The 24,407-nt window shown below is 47.5% G+C and overlaps 1 protein-coding gene across 2 annotated transcripts in view; it reads right to left on the minus strand.

Moving 5' to 3' along the window:
• Window positions 1-2,732: 2,732 nt before the first annotated feature.
• vwa3a (von Willebrand factor A domain containing 3A) overlaps window positions 2,733-24,407 on the minus strand; it is a 35,831-nt gene continuing 14,156 nt past the window's right edge. The window contains exons 17-32 of one of the 2 annotated variants that reach the window (XM_041864302.2): window positions 12,538-12,612; window positions 11,791-11,986; window positions 11,314-11,515; window positions 8,328-8,398; window positions 7,914-8,078; window positions 7,436-7,526; window positions 6,054-6,155; window positions 5,864-5,961; window positions 5,479-5,631; window positions 5,132-5,240; window positions 4,825-4,969; window positions 4,333-4,477; window positions 3,967-4,118; window positions 3,515-3,632; window positions 3,223-3,320; window positions 2,733-3,140 (exon numbers count right to left, since the gene is read on the minus strand). In XM_041864302.2, the coding sequence (XP_041720236.2) occupies window positions 3,071-3,140; window positions 3,223-3,320; window positions 3,515-3,632; window positions 3,967-4,118; window positions 4,333-4,477; window positions 4,825-4,969; window positions 5,132-5,240; window positions 5,479-5,631; window positions 5,864-5,961; window positions 6,054-6,155; window positions 7,436-7,526; window positions 7,914-8,078; window positions 8,328-8,398; window positions 11,314-11,515; window positions 11,791-11,986; window positions 12,538-12,612 (1,990 nt within the window). In that variant the 3' untranslated portion in view covers window positions 2,733-3,070. Of the gene's footprint in view, window positions 3,141-3,222; window positions 3,321-3,514; window positions 3,633-3,966; window positions 4,119-4,332; window positions 4,478-4,824; window positions 4,970-5,131; window positions 5,241-5,478; window positions 5,632-5,863; window positions 5,962-6,053; window positions 6,156-7,435; window positions 7,527-7,913; window positions 8,079-8,327; window positions 8,399-11,313; window positions 11,516-11,790; window positions 11,987-12,537; window positions 12,613-24,407 lie in introns of those variants that run through there. The other variant, XM_041864303.2, reaches the window with a different exon arrangement.

Here is a 24,407-nt window from a genome sequence, read left to right on the forward strand (position 1 = left end):
TCAGACTCCTCTTGGGATAGATGAATTCAGAACCCTGTGAGTGACAGGGGGTTCAAATGGTATCATACCTCATCATGACAGCTATTCTCCATAAGATACATGGTAGCCACCTTCATCGGCTATAACTGATAGCATTTTCTTTGCCAATTAATGACCAGACTATAAAAAAATGAACTAAGAAATACTAATTCATTTGACAGTGTAATCAATAGAGTAAACTACAGGACTAAAACAAGTTTGACAATGTGTTAGTCTGTACAATGAGTCCTCGCGGAAACGCACTGTTGCGCTCGGCGCAGACATCACAGATGCAGACAGACACCATGTGCCATTGTGTATTCGAATGTCAAACTCTAGTTATTTTATCTTAAAAGTCACATACACATGAATACTAGTTCCGTGGTACTATATCCTCCACTATACTACACTGATGATTTCCTACGACAAATGTGCGTTAAAAGTATGGTTTTCTAACATTTACGCAAAGCCAAAATGCGCAGATTGTAAATGTTTTTTTTTCTGTGCAATTATATTGCATATTTTACAACGGTCCTAAAATATACATACAATATCCCATCAACCTTATGAATAAACCAAAAGATAGGCCTACCCAGTGATGCGCGGATCTGGTTGCCACACTACTTTCCATTGTAAATTATGTCACTAAAAACTTTTTTGGTAAATAGGCCTACTTTACCTTTCAACGTACTGCCATATCCCTGCTTATGTCCATTGAGTACATATCATTAAAATACCCCCCCCCTTTTCTTTTTGACACCCCTCAGGTCCCTGCGATCTTCGCTGACAACCTTCGCCTGACAATCACTTGTGGCTTCACCTGGGACTTACCGTAGGGTCTGGATGAAACGCGCATGCCTCTGACTAAGATCATGTTTCACTGCGGCACAGGTACAAAATCAGCAAATCTACAGAATACCTATTTGTCATTCCTCCTCCTCAGACCTCGCCCCTCCCCTAGTCCTGTCTCAACCCTGCACTTCTCAAACCTCTCTAACTCCCATCCAACTCCCCAGCATCCTTGGGCAATTGCCGGCTCAGCTGCTTGCTTCTTGATGAAACGTTAACACTTCAAAGCTGCAATCAGCAGTTGAAACAATAACCAAGATTTTCCCGGCTCCTGTTTCAGTAAAAAGCTGAGGTTCGGGGCTGGAGAAATGTAACCACTCTCAAATTCATAGACAGAGCTATGGATACAAGGACTGATATCAACATTATAGTTTGATTATGTTTTGAGGCTATATAGTATTTGTTTACATCTACTTTGTTTACAAACATTGGGGTAAAACAAGCGTATATTTTGGGTTCTGATGGGGTATGATAGTTGAACTAAGCTCATGGGCCTACTTTACCTTTCAACGTACAGAAGCCATGAATTACAGGCAACATCCGCACTGAGCTAAAGGGTAGAGCTGCCGCTTTCAAGGAGTGGGACTCTAACCCAGACGCTTATAAGAAATCCCGCTATGCCCTCTGATGAACCATCAAACAGGCAAAGCGTCAATACAGGACTAAGATTCCTACTACACCGGCTCCGACGCTCATCGGATGTGGCAGGGCTTGCAAACTATTACAGACTACAAAGGGAAGCACAGCCGCGAGCTGCCCAGTGACATGAGCCTACCAGACGAGCTAAATGACTTCTATGCACGCTTCGAGGCAAGCAACACTGAAGCACGTATGAGAGGACCAATGTGTGATCACGCTCTCCGTAGCCGATGTGAGTAAGACCTTTAAACAGGTCAACATTCACAAGGCCGCAGGGCCAGACGGATTGCCAGGACGTGTACTCTGAGCATGCGCTCACTAACTGGCAAGTGTCTTCACTGACATTTTCAACCTGTCCCTGACCAAGTCTGTAATACCAACATGTTTCAAGCAGACCACCATAGTTCCTGTGCCCAAGAACTCCAAGGTAACCTGCCTAAATGACTACCGACCCTTCTGTAGCCATGAAGTGCTTTGAAAGGCTGGTCATGGGTCACATCAACACCATTATCCCAGAAACCCTAGACCCACTCCAATTTGCATACCGCCCCAACAGATCCACAGATGACGCAATCTCTATTGCACTCCACATTGCCCTTTCCCACCTGGACAAGAGGAACACCTACGTGAGAATGCTATTCATTGACTACAGCTCAGTGTTCAACACCATAGTGCCCTCAAAGCTCGTCACTAAGCTAAGGACCCTGGGACTAAACACCTCCCTCTGCAACTGGATCCTGGACTTCCTGACGGGCCGCCCCCAGGTGGTAAGGGTAGGTAACAACACATCTGCCACGCTGATCCTCAACACGGGTGCCCCTCAGTGGTGTGTGCTCAGTCCCCTCCTGTTCATATTAGGCATTCTCATATTAGGCATGCTTATATCAGGCATGTTCATATTATTTATAACAGACATCATGGAATAATTTGTTTTATTCATGCCGATATGTATAGTAGTACATAGAAACAATATAACACAATAAAACACAATAAGGTTAATAGCTGTTTTTAGTTCAAGCTAGAGAAACAATAACAAAGCGGTCAGCTCCGCCTCTGTTTTGGTAAAAAGCTGAGGGATGGGCCTGGAGAAATGTAACCACTCTCAAATAGACAGAGCTATGGATGCAAGGACTGACCATCCATGATATCTAATTATAATTTTGAGGCTATACAGTGTTTGTTTACATTTACTTTGTTTACAAACATTGGAGTAAAACAAGCTTGGGTTCTGATGGGGTATGACAGTTAAAATAAGTTCATGAGGCATTTATAAGTTATATTCTTCAAGAATCAATGGGTATCAATAATTTCAAAGTCTATAAATGGATGTAGCAACTAAGGATTCTAGCTTTAAATTAAGAAATGCAGAGGTTTGTCAATCTGAACAAAGCATACTGCACACCCAAATTAGGTCAAATAGAACTGTGTACAGTATATGGTTAATCCGACTAAATTCTTGCACACTGGTTATAATCTTGTAAAAACCACTTTCTTCATATATTTAGTAATTATAAATCTGAATTACAAATGTGTATATAAAATCATTGAAGTCAAGTTCTTGGGTTTACAGTAATCCAGACTGTTTGTTGATTCTTGTTGTTTCCTCTGGATTCTTCTTTTCCAAAATGATTTCTCTGTCAAAAACAGGTCAAGGTCAGTCATGGACAACAGAGTTTTTATGCAAAATTGAACCAATTAGCTCACTGTAAGACAAACCTGAAGACCTGTGCCTGTTTCCGGATATGTCTCAGTTTGTCAATTTCCTGAGCCAGTCTCCTCAAGTCATCTCCCTCGAGGGCCGCCAGGGTAGGTTCCTGTTGGAATCAGTTCACAATAGGTCTCCCTTAAACTTGTATATCTGTCTCTACTGTGCACTCGTCCTTTGTACCCCTGACTGGTATGAGACAGGGAAAGCTGGTTCAGTGTTTGACTAATAGCCCAGAGGCTATGACGCTCAGGTGTGCATACATGCGTACGTGCGTTTGTGTGGGTGTGTGTGTCTACTCACATCTCCATCACTAAGGCCCGATTCCAACAGCCCACTGAGCGCATCCACATTGTCATGACAGCGGTGGTACCGACCCCCAGTTTGGTGGGCCAGCTTCTTCAGAAAGTCATTGGCTGAGCTGTCAGAATAATAGTAATACATGCAGTGTGACACTGATATGGGTTATTTTATGGGTGCGCCAGGCCCTCCCCAGTCTATCCAATTATTTACATTCTAAATAATTGGTTGGTCCAGCCCACTATTCTTAGTGCACGTAGTGAGCGTCATTGTGTAACATATTAAATGTACAAATCAATCAATGTTCAAATCAACATTTACATTTACATTTACGTCATTTAGCAGACGCTCTTATCCAGAGCGACTTACAAATTGGTGCATTCACCTTATAGCCAGTGGGATAACCACTTTACAATGTTTTTTTTTTTTTTGTTCAATCAATCATATAGTCAGACCTGTCTGTGCAGTTGAATGAGACAGTGTGGATAGTGATGTGGTTCCCTGTGGTCAGTCTCTCTGTCTCTTTCAGCACCAGGCTGCAGCTGGAATCTGGCTTCCCATCACTCAGCAGGTACAGGCCCACACTGTCCCCAAACCCACAGCCAGTCTGGGGAGCATACATACAGACGTTATAACATGACGAGGAGCATACATACAGAGGTTATAACATGATTATATAAACATAATTGGTTAACATGACATAGCCAGGCAACAAGAACAGCAGGTACAGGCCCACACTGTCCTCAAACACTCAACCAGTCTGGGGAACATACATACAGAGGTTATAACATGGCATAGCCAGTTATTACTGAAACCCTCACCTGCAGGGCCTCCAGAGTGTTGGTTCCCCCGTGGGTGTTTAGCTGATATGCCCACTGCACCGCGTCGCGGCATGCCTCCTCTGTAGGCTCCTGCAGTGCCGGGTGCCACACCTTCACCCCCTCGGAGAACGCCAGCAGAGAGAATCTGGGACACAGTCAGGGAGGGGGTCTGGGGTTAGATATGACACTAACCAATGGGTGTGAGCGTAGCAGGGGTAAGATGGTTATATGAACAAAATGAACCTAAGTTACAGTAGTAACAACCACAGAACTAGAATGACATTTTATTTCTATGGACACAACCTTCCCTGAAAGATGAAGTATCTGTCATCCTTGACTGTAATTTTCCTCTATGAAACAGACAGATGGTTAGAAAGAGTAACGTCAGCCTGTTTGTCTAGGCCGACACAGTGTTCCTTTTTCATAATTTTTCTGGGATAGTCAACAGTGGAAGTGTCCAGGGGTAAGCAAATATTTTTAGGTTCAGTTTACCTGACTGTGTTGTGATGCAGCTGTTCCCAAATGAGAGAGGCCAGCTTGGTCTTCAGCTCCCCCAGGCAGGGAGCCATTGAGCCGGACACATCCAGCAGCACACACACCTCCCTCTCCAGCACCGCCCCAAACACACGCCTGCTACCTGGGGAGGAAGGGAGCGGAAGGAGCCAGACACTAGGGTTACTTCAACCTTCAATCAAGCATTCATAGATATTTCAGTATTTTGGTACCATATAATTAGAATGACTAGAACAGAGACAGACAAGATACAGAGAAAGTGACAGAGAGCGAGAGAGAGGCATACCGGAGAGCAGCCATTGCAGCCTCTGTGTGTAGCGCTGCAGGAGTCTCTCAGTCTGAGTCAGGTACTGTTTTAACTCTGCTGGAGTCAGCTGCAGGTGCTTCACCATCCCCTGAAACAACAACCACAGATAGAGAAAGACAGGAGGCTCAGACCAGCATGTGAGTGGCACTATGTGGATAGGTAGCTGGTTGGATAACCTGTTATTTTTATTTAATTAATTAATTAATTTTTCAGCATTTGGCTGCATTGGACATTTGTACTCGTACTTGAACTTGTACTTAGTTGGTAGTATTTTAATTTGTATTCATGCCAAAATATGTTATTGAAGCCATTCTCCTCTGACTCACGTTGATGTGGACACTGGGGAAGATGGAGCAGTATTTGGCAGACACTCTCTTGAGGACCGAGGGGACCAGCTTCTTATGATGAGTACAGTCAGGTCCAGACACCAGCTTATAGAGGTCAAGCTTCTGCTTCTTAATACTGAACCTCTTCAGCCACTACAAGTCAGGGCCAAGAGACATATGAGAAAAAAATACCAGAAGTGAGAGAGAATACAACAAGAAAAGTGTATTACCCCCCCACACACACACACACACACATTTCTAGCACATTGCCTTATCAGAGTGACTTATAATTAGAGCATTTAAATAAGGCGGCTGCTGTTAGATGAATGAATAGATCAATCTGATTGGTTGACTTGATGATTGGCATGCATATCTCATACTGCACCCGTTTGGTTGAGCAGATCTCTTCCTGCTTTGGCAGAGTCACTAAGGGGATGGACTTTCGGACACTTTTAGGTTTGGGGTAGGACTTGAACACCACACCTAGTGCAAGACAAGAGGGAAAATTAAATCACAACCCAAAAGGTCAACACACACACACACAGACAGACAGACAGACACATACACACTCTTACCCAAGTTACCATCTTCCAGGTAGAACACAGACTGAGAGACCTGAGAAGGCTTCCTCTGCTTGGCTTTAGTCTCTACTGGACCCCAACCAGTCATGGGCTGTGCTGAAGGAGACACAACAAACAAACAAGCTAACTAATAAAAGGCTATACCAATTTTACATCATACAATCATTTAAACTTGAAAATCAGCTACCACTTTATAAAAACATTTACAGTTCTGTATTATCAAAACACAACGGTTCATCCCATGTGTGTATCCCTGGGAAAACACAAAGTAAAAAAATAAAAAATACAATAACAACAACAGCGCTAATCTGAGGTAAACAGGTGACGTTTTAGGAGAGGACAAAAATAGAGCTGAGTCATCCTTCATTCAGTACACTGAGGGGAGAAACCCTAACCCTGGCTGACAGGGTGATGATGTACCTGAGGGGAGAAACCCTAACCCTGGCTGACGGGGTGGTGATGTACCTGAGGGGAGAAACCCTAACCCTGGCTGACGGGGTGGTGATGTACCTGAGGGGAGAAACCCTAACCCTGGCTGACGGGGTGGTGATGTACCTGAGGGGAGAAACCCTAACCCTGGCTGACGGGGTGGTGATGTACCTGAGGGGAGAAACCCTAACCCTGGCTGACGGGGTGGTGATGTACCTGAGGGGAGAAACCCTAACCCTGGCTGACGGGGTGGTGATGTACCTGAGGGGAGAAACCCTAACCCTGGCTGACGGGGTGGTGATGTACCTCACCTAACTACTGAGAAAAACAAGACCTAAGTGACTGCTAGGCTGTGTCTCAAACGCCACCCTATTCCCTATATAGCCCATAGGGCTCTGGTCAAAAGTAGTGCACAATATAGGGAAAAGGGTGCCATTTGGGACAAAGCCCTAGTCTACTCTTCACATCTTTAAAAGCATCTTGAAGACACACAGCATCTGTAGAGAGAAAGATAAAGTGCAGGTCAACATACCCTTTGGAAATACGGGTAACACCTTACCGACCCAACATGGATTTAATTCCTCATGTAAAGGACTTTGATGAACTGGAGACATCCTCCATTTGATTAATAGTTTATTCACTTTTAGTCTGTCTCTCGCTTTGAGTGGGGTTGGGACCAGAGTAGCACTAAACTGGTACTGTTGCACAGAAAGGTGATAGTTGCTCTGTCTGGCACTCCATGTTTCAGACCGTTTGCTTCTGTTTGGTGCCTAATGAACTCGGCCCTGCTCTAGCCCTTGCCTGACACTCACCTCAGATAGAACCTCCACTCAACTGGACTTTCAGTCACCCAAGGGGGAAGGTTCACTTAGGTACCGGTGGTAAACTTCCAGCCTGGCATTAAAACTGATTCAGTCTGGTTTAACCAGGCTAGAATGCTGACTCACCCGGTGGGATAGCAGATGTGGCACTGCTGGGACGCCATGTGAGAGCCTTCTGAGAGTAGAAACGCTCGTTTGCTCGGCCTTCCTTCATTTGCTATCAGCAGAAAAAAAAGACTTATGTGACCCTTTACTTGGAGTGGTGATATGTAGCATAAAGCATTCATAAAACCTTTATTTGCATGACATAAAGTGTCATAATGCCCTACATATGTTTATATAATCTTCATAAATGCGTTCATGCAGTCTTATGTAGCATCGACATAAAACATTATAACATCCACTCCATATTTATTAGCAGCCTACTTTATCTCGGCCGAAGATGAGGCATTTCTAAAATAATTTCACTCCCTCTTTCATCTGATATTCTGTTTGTTAGTTGAGAGTTGAGAAATAAAAGTTGAAAGCGTTGTTTGATGTTGAAATGAGAGAGGACAAAGAGGAGAAAATACAAGTGTGTGTGTTCGTGTGTGTGTGCTCTAACCAGCCTGGCGAGGGTGAGTGCTGTGGGTCGCGGTGGGGGCAGTGGTCCGTCTCTGCGTCTCCAGGCAAGGGGGGGCTGGGCCGGTGCTTTGTCCCCAGGAGAGAGATTATCCCCTGGGCACCTACAGCCAGACTTCTGGGTCAGGGAGTCCACCAGCATGGAGCTCTGGAGCCACACACAGAAATACAAAGAGATAGAGGTCATCCATTAACTAGCAATGGATCTATTTGCAATGCCAGTCTTACAATGTTAAAGCGGTTGAAGTAATTTTTTAAAATAAAAAGAATGTAAACAGAATACCTTACAGTATGTTATGAATACATATGACTAGTATCTGAATCTAAATGTTTTGAGCAGTTTAGGACAGATTGTGCTGTTTAGCACTCTCCCTTCCTCATGCTGTTCCAATCTCACCTTCTGACAATAATTAGCAGCCCTCTCCATCTCTCCAATCAGAGCAGTGATGTCATCGCTCTCCAGGATGCCTGCAGGGAGAGGACAGGACAGACCAGGGCTCAGGGTTTCCACCCAGCATAACACACACACACACACACGCATACATACACACACACACGCACACGCAACATGCATACATACACACACACACACAGTCAGACAGGCAACATGCATACACACACACACACACACACAGGCAACTTACACACACACACACACACACACTGTATAGAAGGAGTACAGTTGAAGTCGGAAGTTTACATACACCTTAGCCAAATACATTTAAACTCAGTTTTTCACAATTCCTGACATTTAATCCTAGTAAAAATTCCCTTAGGTCAGTTAGGATCACCACTTTATTTTAAGAATGTGAAATGTCAGAATAATAGTAGAGAGAATGATATATTTCAGCTTTTATTTATTTCATCACATTCCCAGTGGGTCAGAAGTTTACATACACTCAATTAGTATTTGGTAGCATTGCCTTTAAATTGTTTAACTTGGGTCAAACGTTTCGGGTAGCCTTCCACAAGCTTCCCACAATAAGTTGGGTGAATTTTGGCCCATTCCTCCTGACAGAGCTGGTGTAACTGAGTCAGGTTTGTAGGCCTCCTTGCTCGCACACGCCTTTTCAGTTCTGCCCACACATTTTCTATATGATTGAGGTCAGGGCTTTGTGATGGCCACTCCAATACCTTGACTTTGTTGTCCTTAAGCCATTTTGCCACAACTTTGGAAGTATGCTTGGGGTCATTGTCCATTTGGAAGACCCATTTGCGACCAAGCTTTAACTTCCTGACTGATGTCTTGAGATTTTGCTTCATTATATCCACATAATTTCCTTCCTCATGATGCCATCTATTTTGTGAAGTGCACCAGTCCCTCCTGCAGCAAAGCACCCCCACAGCATGATACTTCCACCCCCGTGCTTCACGGTTGGGATGGTGTTCTTCGGCTTGCAAGGTACCCCCTTTTTCCTCCAAACATAACAATGGTCATCATGGCCAAACAGTTCTATTTTTGTTTCATCAGACCAGAGGACATTTCTCCAAAAAGTACGATCTTTGTCCCCATGTGCAGTTGCAAACCGTAGTCTGGCTTTTTTATGGCGGTTTTGGAGCAGTTGCTTCTTCCTTGCTGAGCGGCCTTTCAGGTTATGTTGATATAGGACTCGTTTTACTGTGGATATAGATACTTTTGTACCTGTTTCCTCCAGCATCTTCACAAGGTCCTTTGCTGTTGTTCTGGGATTGATTTGCACTTTTCGCACCAAAGTACGTTCATCTCTAGGATACAGAACGCGTCTCCTTCCTGAGCGGAATGACGGCTGTGTGGTCCCATGGTGTTTACACATTTTTTTGTAATTTTTTTTTTCTTTCATTTAGCAGACGCTCTTATACAGAGCGACTTACAGGAGCAATTAGGGTTAAGTGCCTTGCTCAAGGGCACATCGACAGATGTTTTTTTTTTACTTGGGTACTATTGTTTTAGATTTTTTTATTTTTTGGGGGGGGGTAGATCAGCTTAATATTGCAGATAGATTGTAACTTCCATCAATGTAATTGTCTGCATCACTTCCAATCCCCCATGTTTTTTATATATATATTCCCCTTTATTACTTTCCAACCCCGCCACCCTTTCCCTACTTGGGGTAAACTAGTGAACAACAATGCTTAGGCCTCTACTTCCAGCTTATACTTACTATCTACATTTTATGGACACAGTCAATTTTACAATAATTATATATATATTTTTTTTTTCTCCTGAACTTCTACTCTCAACCTCTTCGATCATTTTCATGATGTCCATCCGGTTTGCTTCTATATGCCATATCTTTCTAACTGTGCTCTTTCCCAAAAGCTCCCAACATACAACCTATATACTTATTATGGACACTGTATGCTTACATTATTAGTTATCTTGTTATTATTTTGTTGTTAGTTGTTATTAGTCCCATCCTTCAGCTCCATTCAACACCTCCCATCTATCTCTTAACACCATCCATACAGGATTTCTATTTGCCATATATATTTCAACTGTACTGTGATGTTTTACAAAAATTCTGAACCTTTCTATTCTCATTGTTTCTACAGATTGTGAATTAAAAATTAACATTTTTGCTAAAAGTATTATTATATTATTGATCGATTGACTATGACTTTTCAGATCACCCAGTAATGCTTGGGTACTATTGTTTGTACAGCTGAACGTGGTACCTTCAGGCGTTTGGAAATTGCTCCCAAGGATGAACCAGACTTGTGGAGGTCTACAATTCTTTTTCTGAGGTCTTGGCTGATTTCTTTTGATTTTCCCATGATGTCAAGCAAAGAGGCACTGCGTTTGAAGGTAGGCCTTCAAATACATCCACAGGTACACCTCCAATTGACTCAAATGATGTCAATTAGCCTATCAGAAGGTTCTAAAGCCCTGACATCATTTTCTGGAATTCTCCAAGCTGTTTAAAGGCACAGTTAACTTAGTGTATGTAAACTTCTGACCCACTGGAATTGTGATAGAGTGAATTATAAGTTAAATAATCTGTCTGTAAACAATTGTTGGAAAAATTACTTGTGTCATGCACAAAGTAGATGTCCTAACCGACTTGCCAAAACTATAGTTTGTTAACAAGAAATTTGTGGAGTGGTTGAAAAACGAGTTTTAATGACTCCAACCTAAGTGTATTTAAACTTCCGACTTCAACTGTAACTGTTGAATGGGACATTAGCTGGGGGATCAGTGGGTTCACACAGCTGGCTGGTAGCCTCTCCAGGAAGTAATCACCTCTGTGGTGGGTAAGTGTTTCTACTTCTACCGTCATCACCAGCGCTCATTTCTTCAAGGTGCCACTTCATGGTGGGTCAATCTATTTTTCCATAGCACTTTCTGAAGTATTTCATTAAGATTTTGTGTGTGTGTGTGTATGTGTGTGTGAATTCTTGCGTACCTGTCTCACTGATCCAGTGGAAGCGTCCGTTGCCAGCTTGTGCCAGTTCCCTCAGTGCCCCCGCAGTCTCCTCCCTGGTGGCATGGCGAGGTGGAGGGCAACCCCCCGTCTGTGCCTCTGTCTCCTCTCCAGTGAACAGACAGACGTGGAGACGTAGAGGCAGGCCACTGCAGCGCTCTGACACATATGAAGACACCATTGCCTGGGAACAACCATGGGCATATGAATATGTAGGCGCAGTATATTAGTGACACCTAGCTAGCGCATTAAGCAGTTTCCAGCAGCAGAGGGCACCAGAGGGAAGCATGTCTCTATTATAGTGCCCTGTTGGGATGAAGTACAGCCAGTGTAACAGTATGGTTACTCTCTGCGCCTAAGAACTGATTTCAGATCAGCTCTTCCTATACCAGTTCTAATGTTCACCATTATCAGTCATCATCACCAACTGATAAAACTGCTGCCAGGACAGTGTCATACCATTTCCTGGTCAGGCACTCCGCTGGTGAAGAGGTAGAGGCCCTGGATGAGAGGGGGGGACGGAGGGAGAAGAGGAGAGGGAGAGGGAGAGGGAGAGGGTGGGGGTGTCCCACCCCCATGGAGGTCCCCCTCCAGAAGCAGCCTCAGAGCAGCCATGGTGTTCCTGCTCCCGGAACACTGTAAACCCTGGACCCACCTGGAGGAGAGAGAGACACATGGTCAGAGCCATACACATCCGTGTGCAGCCACGCAAACACACATACACACACGCAAGCATGCTTGCACACACACTCACAAATATACGCACATGCACAAAGGCACACACACACGCAAACGCACACACACACGGATGCACAAATGCATGCACGCACACACGCACACACACACACTTTGAAATACTTTTGAACGACGTCACTGCATAGCATGTGACTAAAGCAGTATGTGAAGTCTCTCCAGTCTCCACACCAGCAGAGAACTGCCTCTCTACTGAAGTAGAGCTAGAGACCAGGGAAAGACAGTGAGAGAGAGAGAGAGAGAGAGAGATAGAGCGAGAGAGAGAGAGAACAGCAAAGAGCCCTCAAAAGCAGAGACACCAGACAGAAACATAAGACAGCCTCACAGCCAGGCTTACACACACACACACACACACACACACACACACACACACACACACACACACACACACACACACACACACACACACACACACACACACACACACACACACACACACTTCAAGGACCTTACTGCCAGGCTTCCTGCAGGTTCTCTGGTGTGGGGGGGGCCAACCTCTCCCTCCAAGTTCTGACAGCTGAGCCGAACCTGACAGAGGAGAGAAAGACAAATAGAGTAGAACACAGTGGAGTTATTATACTACACACTGTATAGTACTACAGAGAGGAACACAGTGGAGTTATTATACTACACACTGTATAGTTGTAACGATTCCGGCAGTCTGAGTCGGTTCCTGTATGTGTATTAGTTTTTCTGCTCGGGATCTCCAGTTTCCCGAGGGTTCTGGAACGCTCCCTGCCTGGTTGCCGGGCTACGTTGCTAGGCGGGAGCTCTCCTGATTTCCACACCTGCATTCCATCAGCAATCTGCACACCTGGCCCTGATCATCACCTTCATAAGCTCTGACCTGACATCCATTCCCTGCCGGATCGTTAGCCATGAACAGTATGTTTATCAGCGGATCAGTCCTAGAGCTTAGAGCATTAGTTTTGTTGTTTTGCACCTTGTTTGCTGGTTGTATGCTTACCTCCGTTTTGTTCTCCCTACAGTCACTCGTCCGGAACCTTCACCCAACCTCTGCCTGATGGTCGGCGGCTGCCGAGCCATCATTGGACCAACCACTGCACCCTCTACAACTCATCCACGCCGCCCGCTCTGTTCCCTGGATTATTCAACATCACCCGTGGATCAGTTAAATAAACACTCACCTTTGACACCACTTACCTTGTCCTGGTCTGCTTCTGGGTTCTGGCTTAGTAAACCGTGACAGAACGATCCGGCCAGTATGAACCCAGCGGACCTGGACTCTGTTCGCCATGCCATTTCCCATCAGGAGAAGATGTTGGGCCATCATAGCACGGAGCTACAGGAGATCGCGTTGGCAGTTCGGAACCTTTCTACCGGTCTGACGGAGGTCCAGAACCAGCGCAAGTTTCCGGTGGAGGATCCACTACCGGTTTCACCCATCTCGCCTGCCGCTTCTGGAGCTGTGTCCTTCCGTGAGCCCAAGGTTCCGACGCCGGATAAATATGAGGGGGAGCTGGGAAGATGCCGTTCTTTCCTTATGCAGTGTGGGTTAGTGTTCGATCTACAGCCCTACTCTTATGCCACAGACAAGGCTAGGATAGCCTTTGTGATTGAGTTGCTGCGTGGTCGAGCGCTGGAGTGGGCTTCAGCCGTTTGGGAACGACAGGACCCCTGCATGGCTTCATACCAGGGGTTCACGGCCGAGATGAGGAAGCTCTTCGACCATTCCGTCCGAGGGAGGGACGCAGCTAGGCGCCTGTTTTCGCTTCGCCAAGGAACTCGCAGCGTGGCCGACTTCGTGATCGAGTTCAAGACGTTGGCTGTGGAGAGTGGGTGGAATGAGGAGTCTCTGCAAGCTGCCTTTTACCAGGGTCTGTCGGAGCAGCTCAAGGATGAGTTGATCTCCTATCCGGAGCCTAGTGACCTGGACAGCTTGGTAGCCTTGTCTATTCGGGTGGATAATCGAGTCCGAGAGCGAAGGAGGGAGAAGCAATGGGTTCCGTCCAATCGATCAGCTTCTCAGGTTCCAGTCGGGTCGGTGATTGGACCAGAATACGTCGATCATCGTCCACCACACAGGATTAGTGGAGAGGTCCTGTCTCCCGATTCTGAACCAATGCAAGTAGGGGCGGCACGGGTTAACCAAGGAGGAACGCCAACTCAGACGTAGGACTAACTGTTGCCTCTACTGTGGTGGTTCGGGACATTACCTCGCCACCTGTTCCCGGCGGTCGTCAAACTGCGCGGCTCGCTAAAGTTGGGAGGACTTTTAGCGAGCCAGTTTCGACCTCTCAATACCTCTGTCAGACCCCGTTTCCCGGCTACCCTTATGAACAGGAATCAGAGCTTAGCGATTAACGCTTTTATCGATTCAGGTGCCGATGGAAGCTTTCTTGATGCCGAGTTGGTGGAACAGCTGGGGCTTTCCAAGGAGCAATTGCCGGAAGCTATTGAAGCGACCACTCTGAACGGCAGTAGTCTGGCACGTATCACGATGAGGACTGAACCGGTTAAGATGCTGTTGTCGGGGGAATCATTCTGAGATGATTTCATTCTTCATTCTGCCGTCTTCCCATGTTCCTCTGGTCCTTGGATACCCCTGGCTGAAGGAACACAATCCCACGTTCGATTGGGTGACGGGCAAGGTAACGTAACGAGTTGGAGCCTTGATTGTCATGCTAACTGTCTCAAGACTGCCTGTCCCCATTCGGTTCCCAGTCAGGTGATTGAGGCTAAACCCCCAGATTTGTCCCTGGTTCCCGAGACATATCACGATTTGGGGGAAGTGTTCAGTAAGCAGAAGGCTCTGTCACTCCCTCCCCACCGACCATATGATTGTGCCATCAACCTGTTCCCTGGAGCTGTCTACCCCAAGGGAAGGTTATACAGTATCTCCCGACCTGAACGTGAGGCTTTGGAGACCTACATCAAGGAGTCCCTAGCTGCTGGTCTCGTTCGTCCCTCGTCATCACCCCTGGGGGGCAGGATTCTTCTTTGTGGGTAAGAAGGATGGCTCTCTTCGACCGTGTATTGATTATCGGGGGTTGAATGACATCACGGTCAAGAACAAGTATCCCCTGCCCTTGATGAGCTCTGCCTTCGACTCCTTACAGGGTGCTACGGTGTTCACCAAACTAGACCTACGCAATGCGTATCACATGGTCCGGATCAGAGAGGGGGGACGAGTGGTTGACGGGTTTCAATACACCGATGGGTCACTTCGAGTATCAGGTGATGCCGTTTGGACTGACCAATGCTCCAGCGGTATTCCAGAGTATGGTGAACGACGTCCTGAGAGATATGATCGGTCTCTTTGTGTTTGTTTACCTGGATGACATTCTGATCTTTCTCGAAGGAACCTTCCGACCACGTCCAGCATGTCCGGCAGGTTCTGCAGCGATTGTTGGAGAATCGCCTGTTCGTGAAGGCCGAGAAGTGCGAGTTTCACGCCCACACGACATCCTTTCTCGGGTACATCATCTCCAGGGGAGAGATTAGGATGGACCAGGAGAAGGTTAGAGCGGTTCTGGAATGGGCCCAGCCCGGTACGAGATTGCAGCTCCAGAGATTTTTGGGGTTTGCGAATTTCTACCGCAGATTCATCCGGGATTACAGCCGTGTGGCCGCTCCGTTAACTGCCTTGACTTCCAGTATCAGGACCTTCAAGTGGAATCCGGAGGCGGATCGAGCGTTTCTGGATTTGAAGAGACGATTCACCAACGCACCGATTCTCTCTCAACCGGACACGGCCCGTCAGTTCGTCGTTGAAGTGGACGCGTCTGATGTGGGAGTTGGCGCCATCCTGTCGCAGCGATGCTCCACGGACAGTAAACTCCATCCCTGCGCCTACTACTCTCGTCGCCTTTCGCCTGCGGAGAGGAACTACGATGTGGGCAACCGGGAGCTTCTCGCGGTGAAACTTGCCTTGGAGGAGTGGCGCCACTGGTTGGAGGGGGCGGAGCAACCGTTTATTGTCTGGACTGACCACAAGAATCTTGCTTACGTGCAATCGGCTAGACGTCTCAACTCCCGTCAGGCCAGGTGGGCGTTGTTTTTCGGACGATTCAATTTTTTCCCTGACGTTCCGACCTGGATCTAAGAACGGCAAGGCGGACGCCTTGTCCCGGATGTTCTCCAAGACGGAAGAGAGTGGGTCCAAGACCGAGACAATTCTCCCCCGGAACTGCGTCGTGGGAGCAGTTATGTGGAAGATTGAGGAGGAGGTGATGGCGGCCCTTCGGACGCAGCCCGGTCCCGTAACGGTCCACCCGGTCGGTTGTTTGTGCCTGAGTCGGTTCGTCCTGCTGTCCTCAAATGGTCCCACGCCAGCAAGATGGCTTGTCACCCTGGCGTGGCTCGGACGATGGCGTTTCTTCGCAGACGCTTTTTGGTGGCCTGCCATGGCCGAGGATACTCGGGGTTTTGTTGCTGCCTGTCCAGTGTGTGCGCAGAATAAGAGTACCAATCGGCCCAGCTCTGGACTACTTCACCCCCTTCCTATTCCCCCGCGACCATGGTCGCATCTGGCCCTGGACTTTGTCACTGGGTTGCCCTCTTCTGAGGGGAACACGGTCGTTCTGACTATCGTGGACAGATTCAGCAAGTTCGCCCACTTTGTGCCAATTGCCAAGCTTCCCTCTGCCTCGGAGACGTCCGAGATCCTGGTTAGGGAGGTTTTCAGGGTCCACGGTTTGCCCAGTGATATCGTTTCCGACCGTGGCCCTCAGTTTACCTCTGCTGTCTGGAAGTCCTTCTGTTTGGCCATTGGAGCTACAGTCAGTCTCACATCTGGTTTTCACCCCCAATCTAATGGTCAGGCGGAGAGAGCCAACCAGAAGATGGAATCCACGCTACGCTGCCTTGTCTCTTCCAACCCCACCTCCTGGGTCTCTCAGTTGCCTTGGGTTGAGTATGCCCACAATACTCTCCCTACATCTGCCACTGGGATGTCTCCCTTCCAGTGCCTGTATGGCTACCAACCTCCCTTGTTCCCTTCTCAGGAGAAGGAGCTCTCAGTGCCCTCTGTTCAGGCCCATATTCGTCGTTGCCACCGGACCTGGCATCGGGCCAGAAAGGCACTCCTTAGAGTTTCGGACCGGTATCAGCTCCAGGCGAATCGTCGCCGGATCCCCGCTCCCACCTATACCATCGGAGATAGGGTCTGGTTGGCCACACGGGATCTTCCTTTACGGACTGAGTCTAGGAAGTTGTTACCGAAGTTCATTGGTCCGTTTGTGGTGGAGAAGGTGATCAATCCGGTGGCAGTTCGACTCAAACTACCGAGGACGCTCAGAGTCCATCCCACCTTTCATGTCTCCTGCCTCAAGCCTGTTTTCCTCAGTCCTCTGTTGCCTCCTCCGCCTCCTCCTCCTCCTCCTCGGATGATCGGAGGTGGTCCTGCCTACACGGTGCGACGATCATGGATTCCAGACGGCGGGGCCGGGGTTTCCAGTATCTCGTGGACTGGGAGGGGTATGGTCCTGAAGAGAGGAGTTGGATTCCGCGGCGACAGATCCTAGATGCTGACCTCATTCGTGACTTCTACCGCCTCCATCCTGGCGCTCCGGGGAGTCCGCCCGGTGGCGTTTGGCCGGAGGGGGGGTACTGTAACGATTCCGGCAGTCTGAGTCGGTTCCTGTATGTGTATTAGTTTTTCTGCTCGGGATCTCCAGTTTCCCGAGGGTTCTGGAACGCTCCCTGCCTGGTTGCCGGGCTACGTTGCTAGGCGGGAGCTCTCCTGATTTCCACACCTGCATTCCATCAGCAATCTGCACACCTGGCCCTGATCATCACCTTCATAAGCTCTGACCTGACATCCATTCCCTGCCGGATCGTTAGCCATGAACAGTATGTTTATCAGCGGATCAGTCCTAGAGCTTAGAGCATTAGTTTTGTTGTTTTGCACCTTGTTTGCTGGTTGTATGCTTACCTCCGTTTTGTTCTCCCTACAGTCACTGCGTCCGGAACCTTCACCCAACCTCTGCCTGATGGTCGGCGGCTGCCGAGCCATCATTGGACCAACCACTGCACCCTCTACAACTCATCCACGCCGCCCGCTCTGTTCCCTGGATTATTCAACATCACCCGTGGATCAGTTAAATAAACACTCACCTTTGACACCACTTACCTTGTCCTGGTCTGCTTCTGGGTTCTGGCTTAGTAAACCGTGACAATAGTACTACAGAGAGGAACACAGTGGAGTTATTATACTACACACTGTATAGTACTACAGAGAGGAACACAGTGGAGTTATTATACTACACACTGTATAGTATGTGATGTCACGAGAGGCTGTGTCCTGGAGGGACGTTACATCCCCCTGAGGGGGCTGCAAACCCAGACAGCTATGGCTCCATCTGCTGGTATGGTCGGGAACTCCACCCCTCTATGGCCAATCTTCCCACGCAGCTGAAACAAATGAGGAGCTGATGAGCTGAAGGTGTGGGAAGTGAAGAGACACAGTCTCCGACCTGGGCTCTCGGGAGGACAAGAGTGCTGCACGTCCACTTCCATGAGGAATATAAGGATTTGGAGATACTTACCTTTGGGAAATACTCACCTTTGGATATATGCACCTGTGGAAATACGGGAGAGACATTTGGAAGGACTTTTTGCTGGGTTGGCCACTAGCTGCAACGTGGACTACAGTAAGGCTGGGGAAAAGTTATCTGAGCGAGTGAGAATTATGATTTTGGATGTGGAAGAGACATCCCTGAACTGTTAACCCTTAAAGAGCCACAAGAGAACAGAATTTTGTTATATTTTCGTTAATTTCCCAAGACCTATAATAAAATCCTTGTTTTGTTTGAACCTTGTCTCCTTGCACTACTTGAGCAATCCCGCTGAAAGCTGTGTAGCCTCTCGTGACGTCACAGATGGTGGAGAATACGGGCACGCTCAAGCGTTAATAGTGCATGTCAGAGGAGGATACCGAAGGTTTGATCACCCAGTTTTCCAAGTTGGCCGTAGGCTCCCCGCCGACTGAAATGGAGGACATATTGAAAGCCCTTGTTGCTGGCCAGCAAGCCCAGATGCAAGCAAACGTGGCTCTCTTGGAGGAGCAAAAGAAAGCCAACCTTCTGAAGGCAGAGGAATTGCAGTTGCAGAGACAGAGGGTGGTCCAAAATACCCGCCCAATAAAGGCAAGTGACTTTATATCTAAGATGGGAGCTACCGATGACATTGAGGCATACCTGCATGCATTTGAGGCCACGGCCACTAGGGAAGCCTGGCCCAAGCAACAGTGGGTTGGGCTGTTAGCCCCTTTCTAACCGGGGAATCGCTGAATGCTGTCCGGGACCTGGGCCCTGACCAGGTTACTGACTATGATGCCCTGAAGTCTGAGATCCTCAGCAGATATGGACTCACAAAGTTTGGTATGGCCCAGCGCTTTCACAGCTGGACCTTCCAACCAGACCAACCTCCTCGGGCGCAGATGCATGAACTTGTCCGAATCGCAAGGAAATGGCTGGATCCGCAGAGGAATACAGCAGCGGCGGTGGTGGAGGCCGTTGTGGTGGATCGTTACCTCACGCGCCCTGCCTTATGAGGCAAAACGGGTCATCAGTCAACAGGCCTTGACCACGGCTGATCTGACCGTGGAAGCTGTGGAAAAGTACCAGGCCACAGCGGAGATGCTGAATGCTTCCGAAAAGACCCCAGGAGTGCGGCCCCACCACAAATGGGAAGAACCCGTCCAAAGGACCCCAAGGTCTCGAACCCAGCCACGTCAGGACTTATCCCGGCTCCAGGGGGAGCCAGAAACCAGGCGGGTCCAAGAAGAGTACACCAGGAGGGGGGAAACTTCGACAGTGTTACCGGTGTGGGGAGATGGGACATATCTCCTGGCAGTGTGGGAAACCAGCCGATGAACCTATGCCCACTGCGGAGTCCTCCAGCTCAGCACCCACACACCGTTTTGCCTCGCTCTTGGGAGTCGTAGATGGCGGCCCAGATCGACCCCCCACCTGCCCGGTAACTGTGAATCACCATGATGTGGAGGCCTTACTGGATTCTGGTAGCCGGGCCACCCTGGTGCGTAAGGATTTGGTGGGCCCAACGTGTCTGACCCCCGGGGAAAGTCCTCCCAGTTTCCTGTGTCCATGGGGACACCAGAGAATACCCCATTACTGAACTTACAATGACCAGCACACGGGGAACCATACACACGACGGCGGGGGTGGTTGATTCCCTCCCCGTCCCTGTCCTAATTGGACGAGACTGCCCAGCCTTTTACCCACTCTGGAGAGAGTCTCAGGAGAGGATAACCCGAGTACCTCGGAAACGGAGAGGCAAGACTCATCCTGGGAAGGCTCCGGTGCAATCCTCCGAATTACTCACTCCCCGCCCGGGCTCTGATAGGGATGGCAGGTGCCCAGACCGACACAGAGACGGAGCTACAGAATCTGGACAAAGAACTGTCTGGTCTGAAGGGGACCGCTGAGAGGTATCGTTTGTTAAAGCAACAGTTAGACATGAAGACAGAAGAGTTAGATATCCTCCAGGCTAAACTCCAACAGAGCTCCTTCCATAAGCAACAGGAGGAGCTGGAGAGGCTGCGCAGGACCATCGAGGAGTGTGAGGAGACCCTGCGCAGTAGTAAGGAGGTCCAGAAGAAGGCAGAGGAGAAGTACAAGGTGTTGGAGAACAAGATGAAGAATGCGGAGGCAGAGAGAGAGAAGGAACTGAAAGCTGCTCAACAGAAGCTAAACTCTGCTAAAACCAAGGCTGATGCGTTCAGTAAGAAACTCAAGGAGAGACAACAGGAGGCTGAGTCCCTGGTCCTAGAGGTGGAGGAGTTGAAGAGAGAGCAGGCTGGCAAGCACCACGGCAATGCGGACGCCCTCTCCCGGCGTGATGCCTTCTTCGCTGCCTTTACCCCGACGAGGACGTCGGTCCCGAGGAGGGGGATGTGTGATGTCACGAGAGGCTGTGTCCTGGAGGGACGTTACATCCCCCTGAGGGGGCTGCAAACCCAGACAGCTATGGCTCCATCTGCTGGTATGGTCGGGAACTCCACCCCTCTATGGCCAATCTTCCCACGCAGCTGAAACAAATGAGGAGCTGATGAGCTGAAGGTGTGGGAAGTGAAGAGACACAGTCTCCGACCTGGGCTCTCGGGAGGACAAGAGTGCTGCACGTCCACTTCCATGAGGAATATAAGGATTTGGAGATACTTACCTTTGGGAAATACTCACCTTTGGATATATGCACCTGTGGAAATACGGGAGAGACATTTGGAAGGACTTTTTGCTGGGTTGGCCACTAGCTGCAACGTGGACTACAGTAAGGCTGGGGAAAAGTTATCTGAGCGAGTGAGAATTATGATTTTGGATGTGGAAGAGACATCCCTGAACTGTTAACCCTTAAAGAGCCACAAGAGAACAGAATTTTGTTATATTTTCGTTAATTTCCCAAGACCTATAATAAAATCCTTGTTTTGTTTGAACCTTGTCTCCTTGCACTACTTGAGCAATCCCGCTGAAAGCTGTGTAGCCTCTCGTGACGTCACAAGTACTACAGAGAGGAACACAGTGGCGTTATTATACTACACACTGTATAGTACTACAGAGAGGAACACAGTGGCGTTATTATACTACACACTGTATAGTACTACAGAGAGGAACACAGTGGAGTTATTATACTACACACTGTATAGTACTACAGAGAGGAACACAGTGGAGTTATTATACTACACACTGTATAGTACTACAGAGAGGAACACAGTGGCGTTATTATACTACACACTGTATAGTACTACAGAGAGGAACACAGTGGAGTTATTATACTACACACTGTATAGTACTACAGAGAGGAACACAGTGGAGTTATTATACTACACACTGTATAGTACTACAGAGAGGAACACAGTGGCGTTATTATACTACACACTGTATAGTACTACAGAGAGGAACACAGTGGAGTTATTATACTACACACTGTATAGTACTACAGAGAGGAACACAGTGGAGTTATTATACTACACACTGTATAGTACTACAGAGAGGAACACAGTGGCGTTATTATACTACACACTGTATAGTACTACAGAGAGGAACACAGTGGAGTTATTATACTACACACTGTATAGTACTACAGAGAGGAACACAGTGGAGTTATTATACTACACACTGTATAGTACTACAGAGAGGAACACAGTGGCGTTATTATACTACACACTGTATAGTACTACAGAGAGGAACACAGTGGAGTTATTATACTACACACTGTATAGTACTACAGAGAGGAACACAGTGGAGTTATTATACTACACACTGTATAGTACTACAGAGAGGAACACAGTGGAGTTATTATACTACACACTGTATAGTACTACAGAGAGGAACACAGTGGAGTTATTATACTACACACTGTATAGTACTACAGAGAGGAACACAGTGGAGTTATTATACTACACACTGTATAGTACTACAGAGAGGAACACAGTGGAGTTATTATACTACACACTGTATAGTACTACAGAGAGGAACACAGTGGAGTTATTATACTACACACTGTATAGTACTACTGAGAGGAACACAATGACAACCTTGAAACAACGTTTTGTACGGTAGAAGAAAGACACTATCTCAAACTTGTACAACTGATCTGATCTGTAGAAGTTACAGTGAGAGAGGACAGGATATGTCTTCTACAGACTGATAGTGGGGGAGAAAGAGAGGTGAGAGAGTGATAACAACTTGAAACCGAGGAATGAAGACGATTAAAGGTGAAGAAGTTCTAGAGATATGGGCGCCACATGCCAACTTGGATCAAAGCAATGTGGAGGACTGATATTAAAAAAGATTAAAAATAGTAGAGGGGTGAAGACTGGAAACATATCAACCTTCAAGCATATGAACATATTAAAAATTCATCTCAAATGTATGAAAGGAAAGAAAGAGTGAAAATATACAGTACAGGGACACACACACATTCATACTGACTCTACACACACACACACACACACACACACACACACACACACACACACACACTCACACACACTCATACTGACTCTATACACACACGCACACACACACATTCATACTGACTCTATACACACGCACACACGGATGCACACACTCACATACAATCCTCATATACGCTGCTGCTACTCTGTTGATCATATATCCTGATGCCTAGTCACCTTACCCCTATACATATCTACCTCTACCACTCCAGTATCCCTACACATTGTAAATATGGTATTGGAACTGACCCTGTAACTGACCCTGTATATACAGTGCCTTCGGAAAGTATTGAGATCCCTTGAATCTTTCCACATTTTGTTACGTTACAGCCTTATTCTAAAATTGATTAAAATCTTTTTTTCCCTCATCAATCTACACACAATACCCCATAATGACAAAGCAAAACAGGGTGTTAGAAATGTTTGCTAATTTATTACAAATAAATAACGGAAATGTCACATTTACATAAGTATTCAGACCCTTTACTCAGTACTTTGTTGAAGCACCTTTGGCAGCGATTACAGCATTGAGTCTTCTTGGGTATGACGCTACAAGCTTGGCACACCTTTATTTGGGGAGTTTCTCCTATTCTTCTCTGCAGATCCTCTCAAGCTCTGTCAGGTTGGATGGGGAGCGTTGCTGCAAAGCTATTTTCAGGTCTCTCCAGAGATGTTCGATCGGGTTCAAGTTCGGGCTGTGGCTGGGCCACTCAAGGACTATCAGAGACTTGTCCCAAACCCACTCCTGCGTTGTCTTGGCTGTGTGCTTAGGGTCGTTGTCCTGTTGGAAGGTGAACCTTCGCCCCAGTCTGAAGTCCAGAGCGCTCTGGAGCAGGTTTTCATCAAGGATCTCTCTGTACTTTGCTCCGTTCATCTTTGCCTCGATCCTGACTAGTCTCCCAGTCCCTGCCGCTGAAAAACATCCCACAGCATGATGCTGCCACCACCATGCTTCACCGTAGGGATGGTGCCAGGTTTCCTCCAGACGTAATGCAGAGATGGTTGTCCTTCTGGAAGGTTCTCCCATCTCCACAGAGGAACTCTAGAGCTCTGTCAGAGTGACCACCAGGTTCTTGGTCACCTCCCTGACCAAGGCCCTTCTCCCCCGATTTATCAGTTTGGCCAGGCGGCCAGCTCTAGGAAGAGTCTTGGTGGTTCCAAACATCTTCCATTTAAGAATGATGGAGGCCACTGTGTTCTTGGGGACCTTCAATGCTGCAGACCTTTTTTGGTACCCTTCCCCAGATCTGTGCCTTGACACAATCCTGTCTCGGAGCTCTACGGACATTTCCTTTGACCTCATGGCTTGATTTTTGCTCTGACATGCACTGTCAGCTGTGGGACCTTATATAGACAGGTGTGTGCCTTTCAAAATCATGTCCAA

This window comes from Coregonus clupeaformis, chromosome 35 (genome assembly GCF_020615455.1).
Source record: "Coregonus clupeaformis isolate EN_2021a chromosome 35, ASM2061545v1, whole genome shotgun sequence".
Classification (NCBI taxonomy): domain Eukaryota; kingdom Metazoa; phylum Chordata; class Actinopteri; order Salmoniformes; family Salmonidae; genus Coregonus; species Coregonus clupeaformis.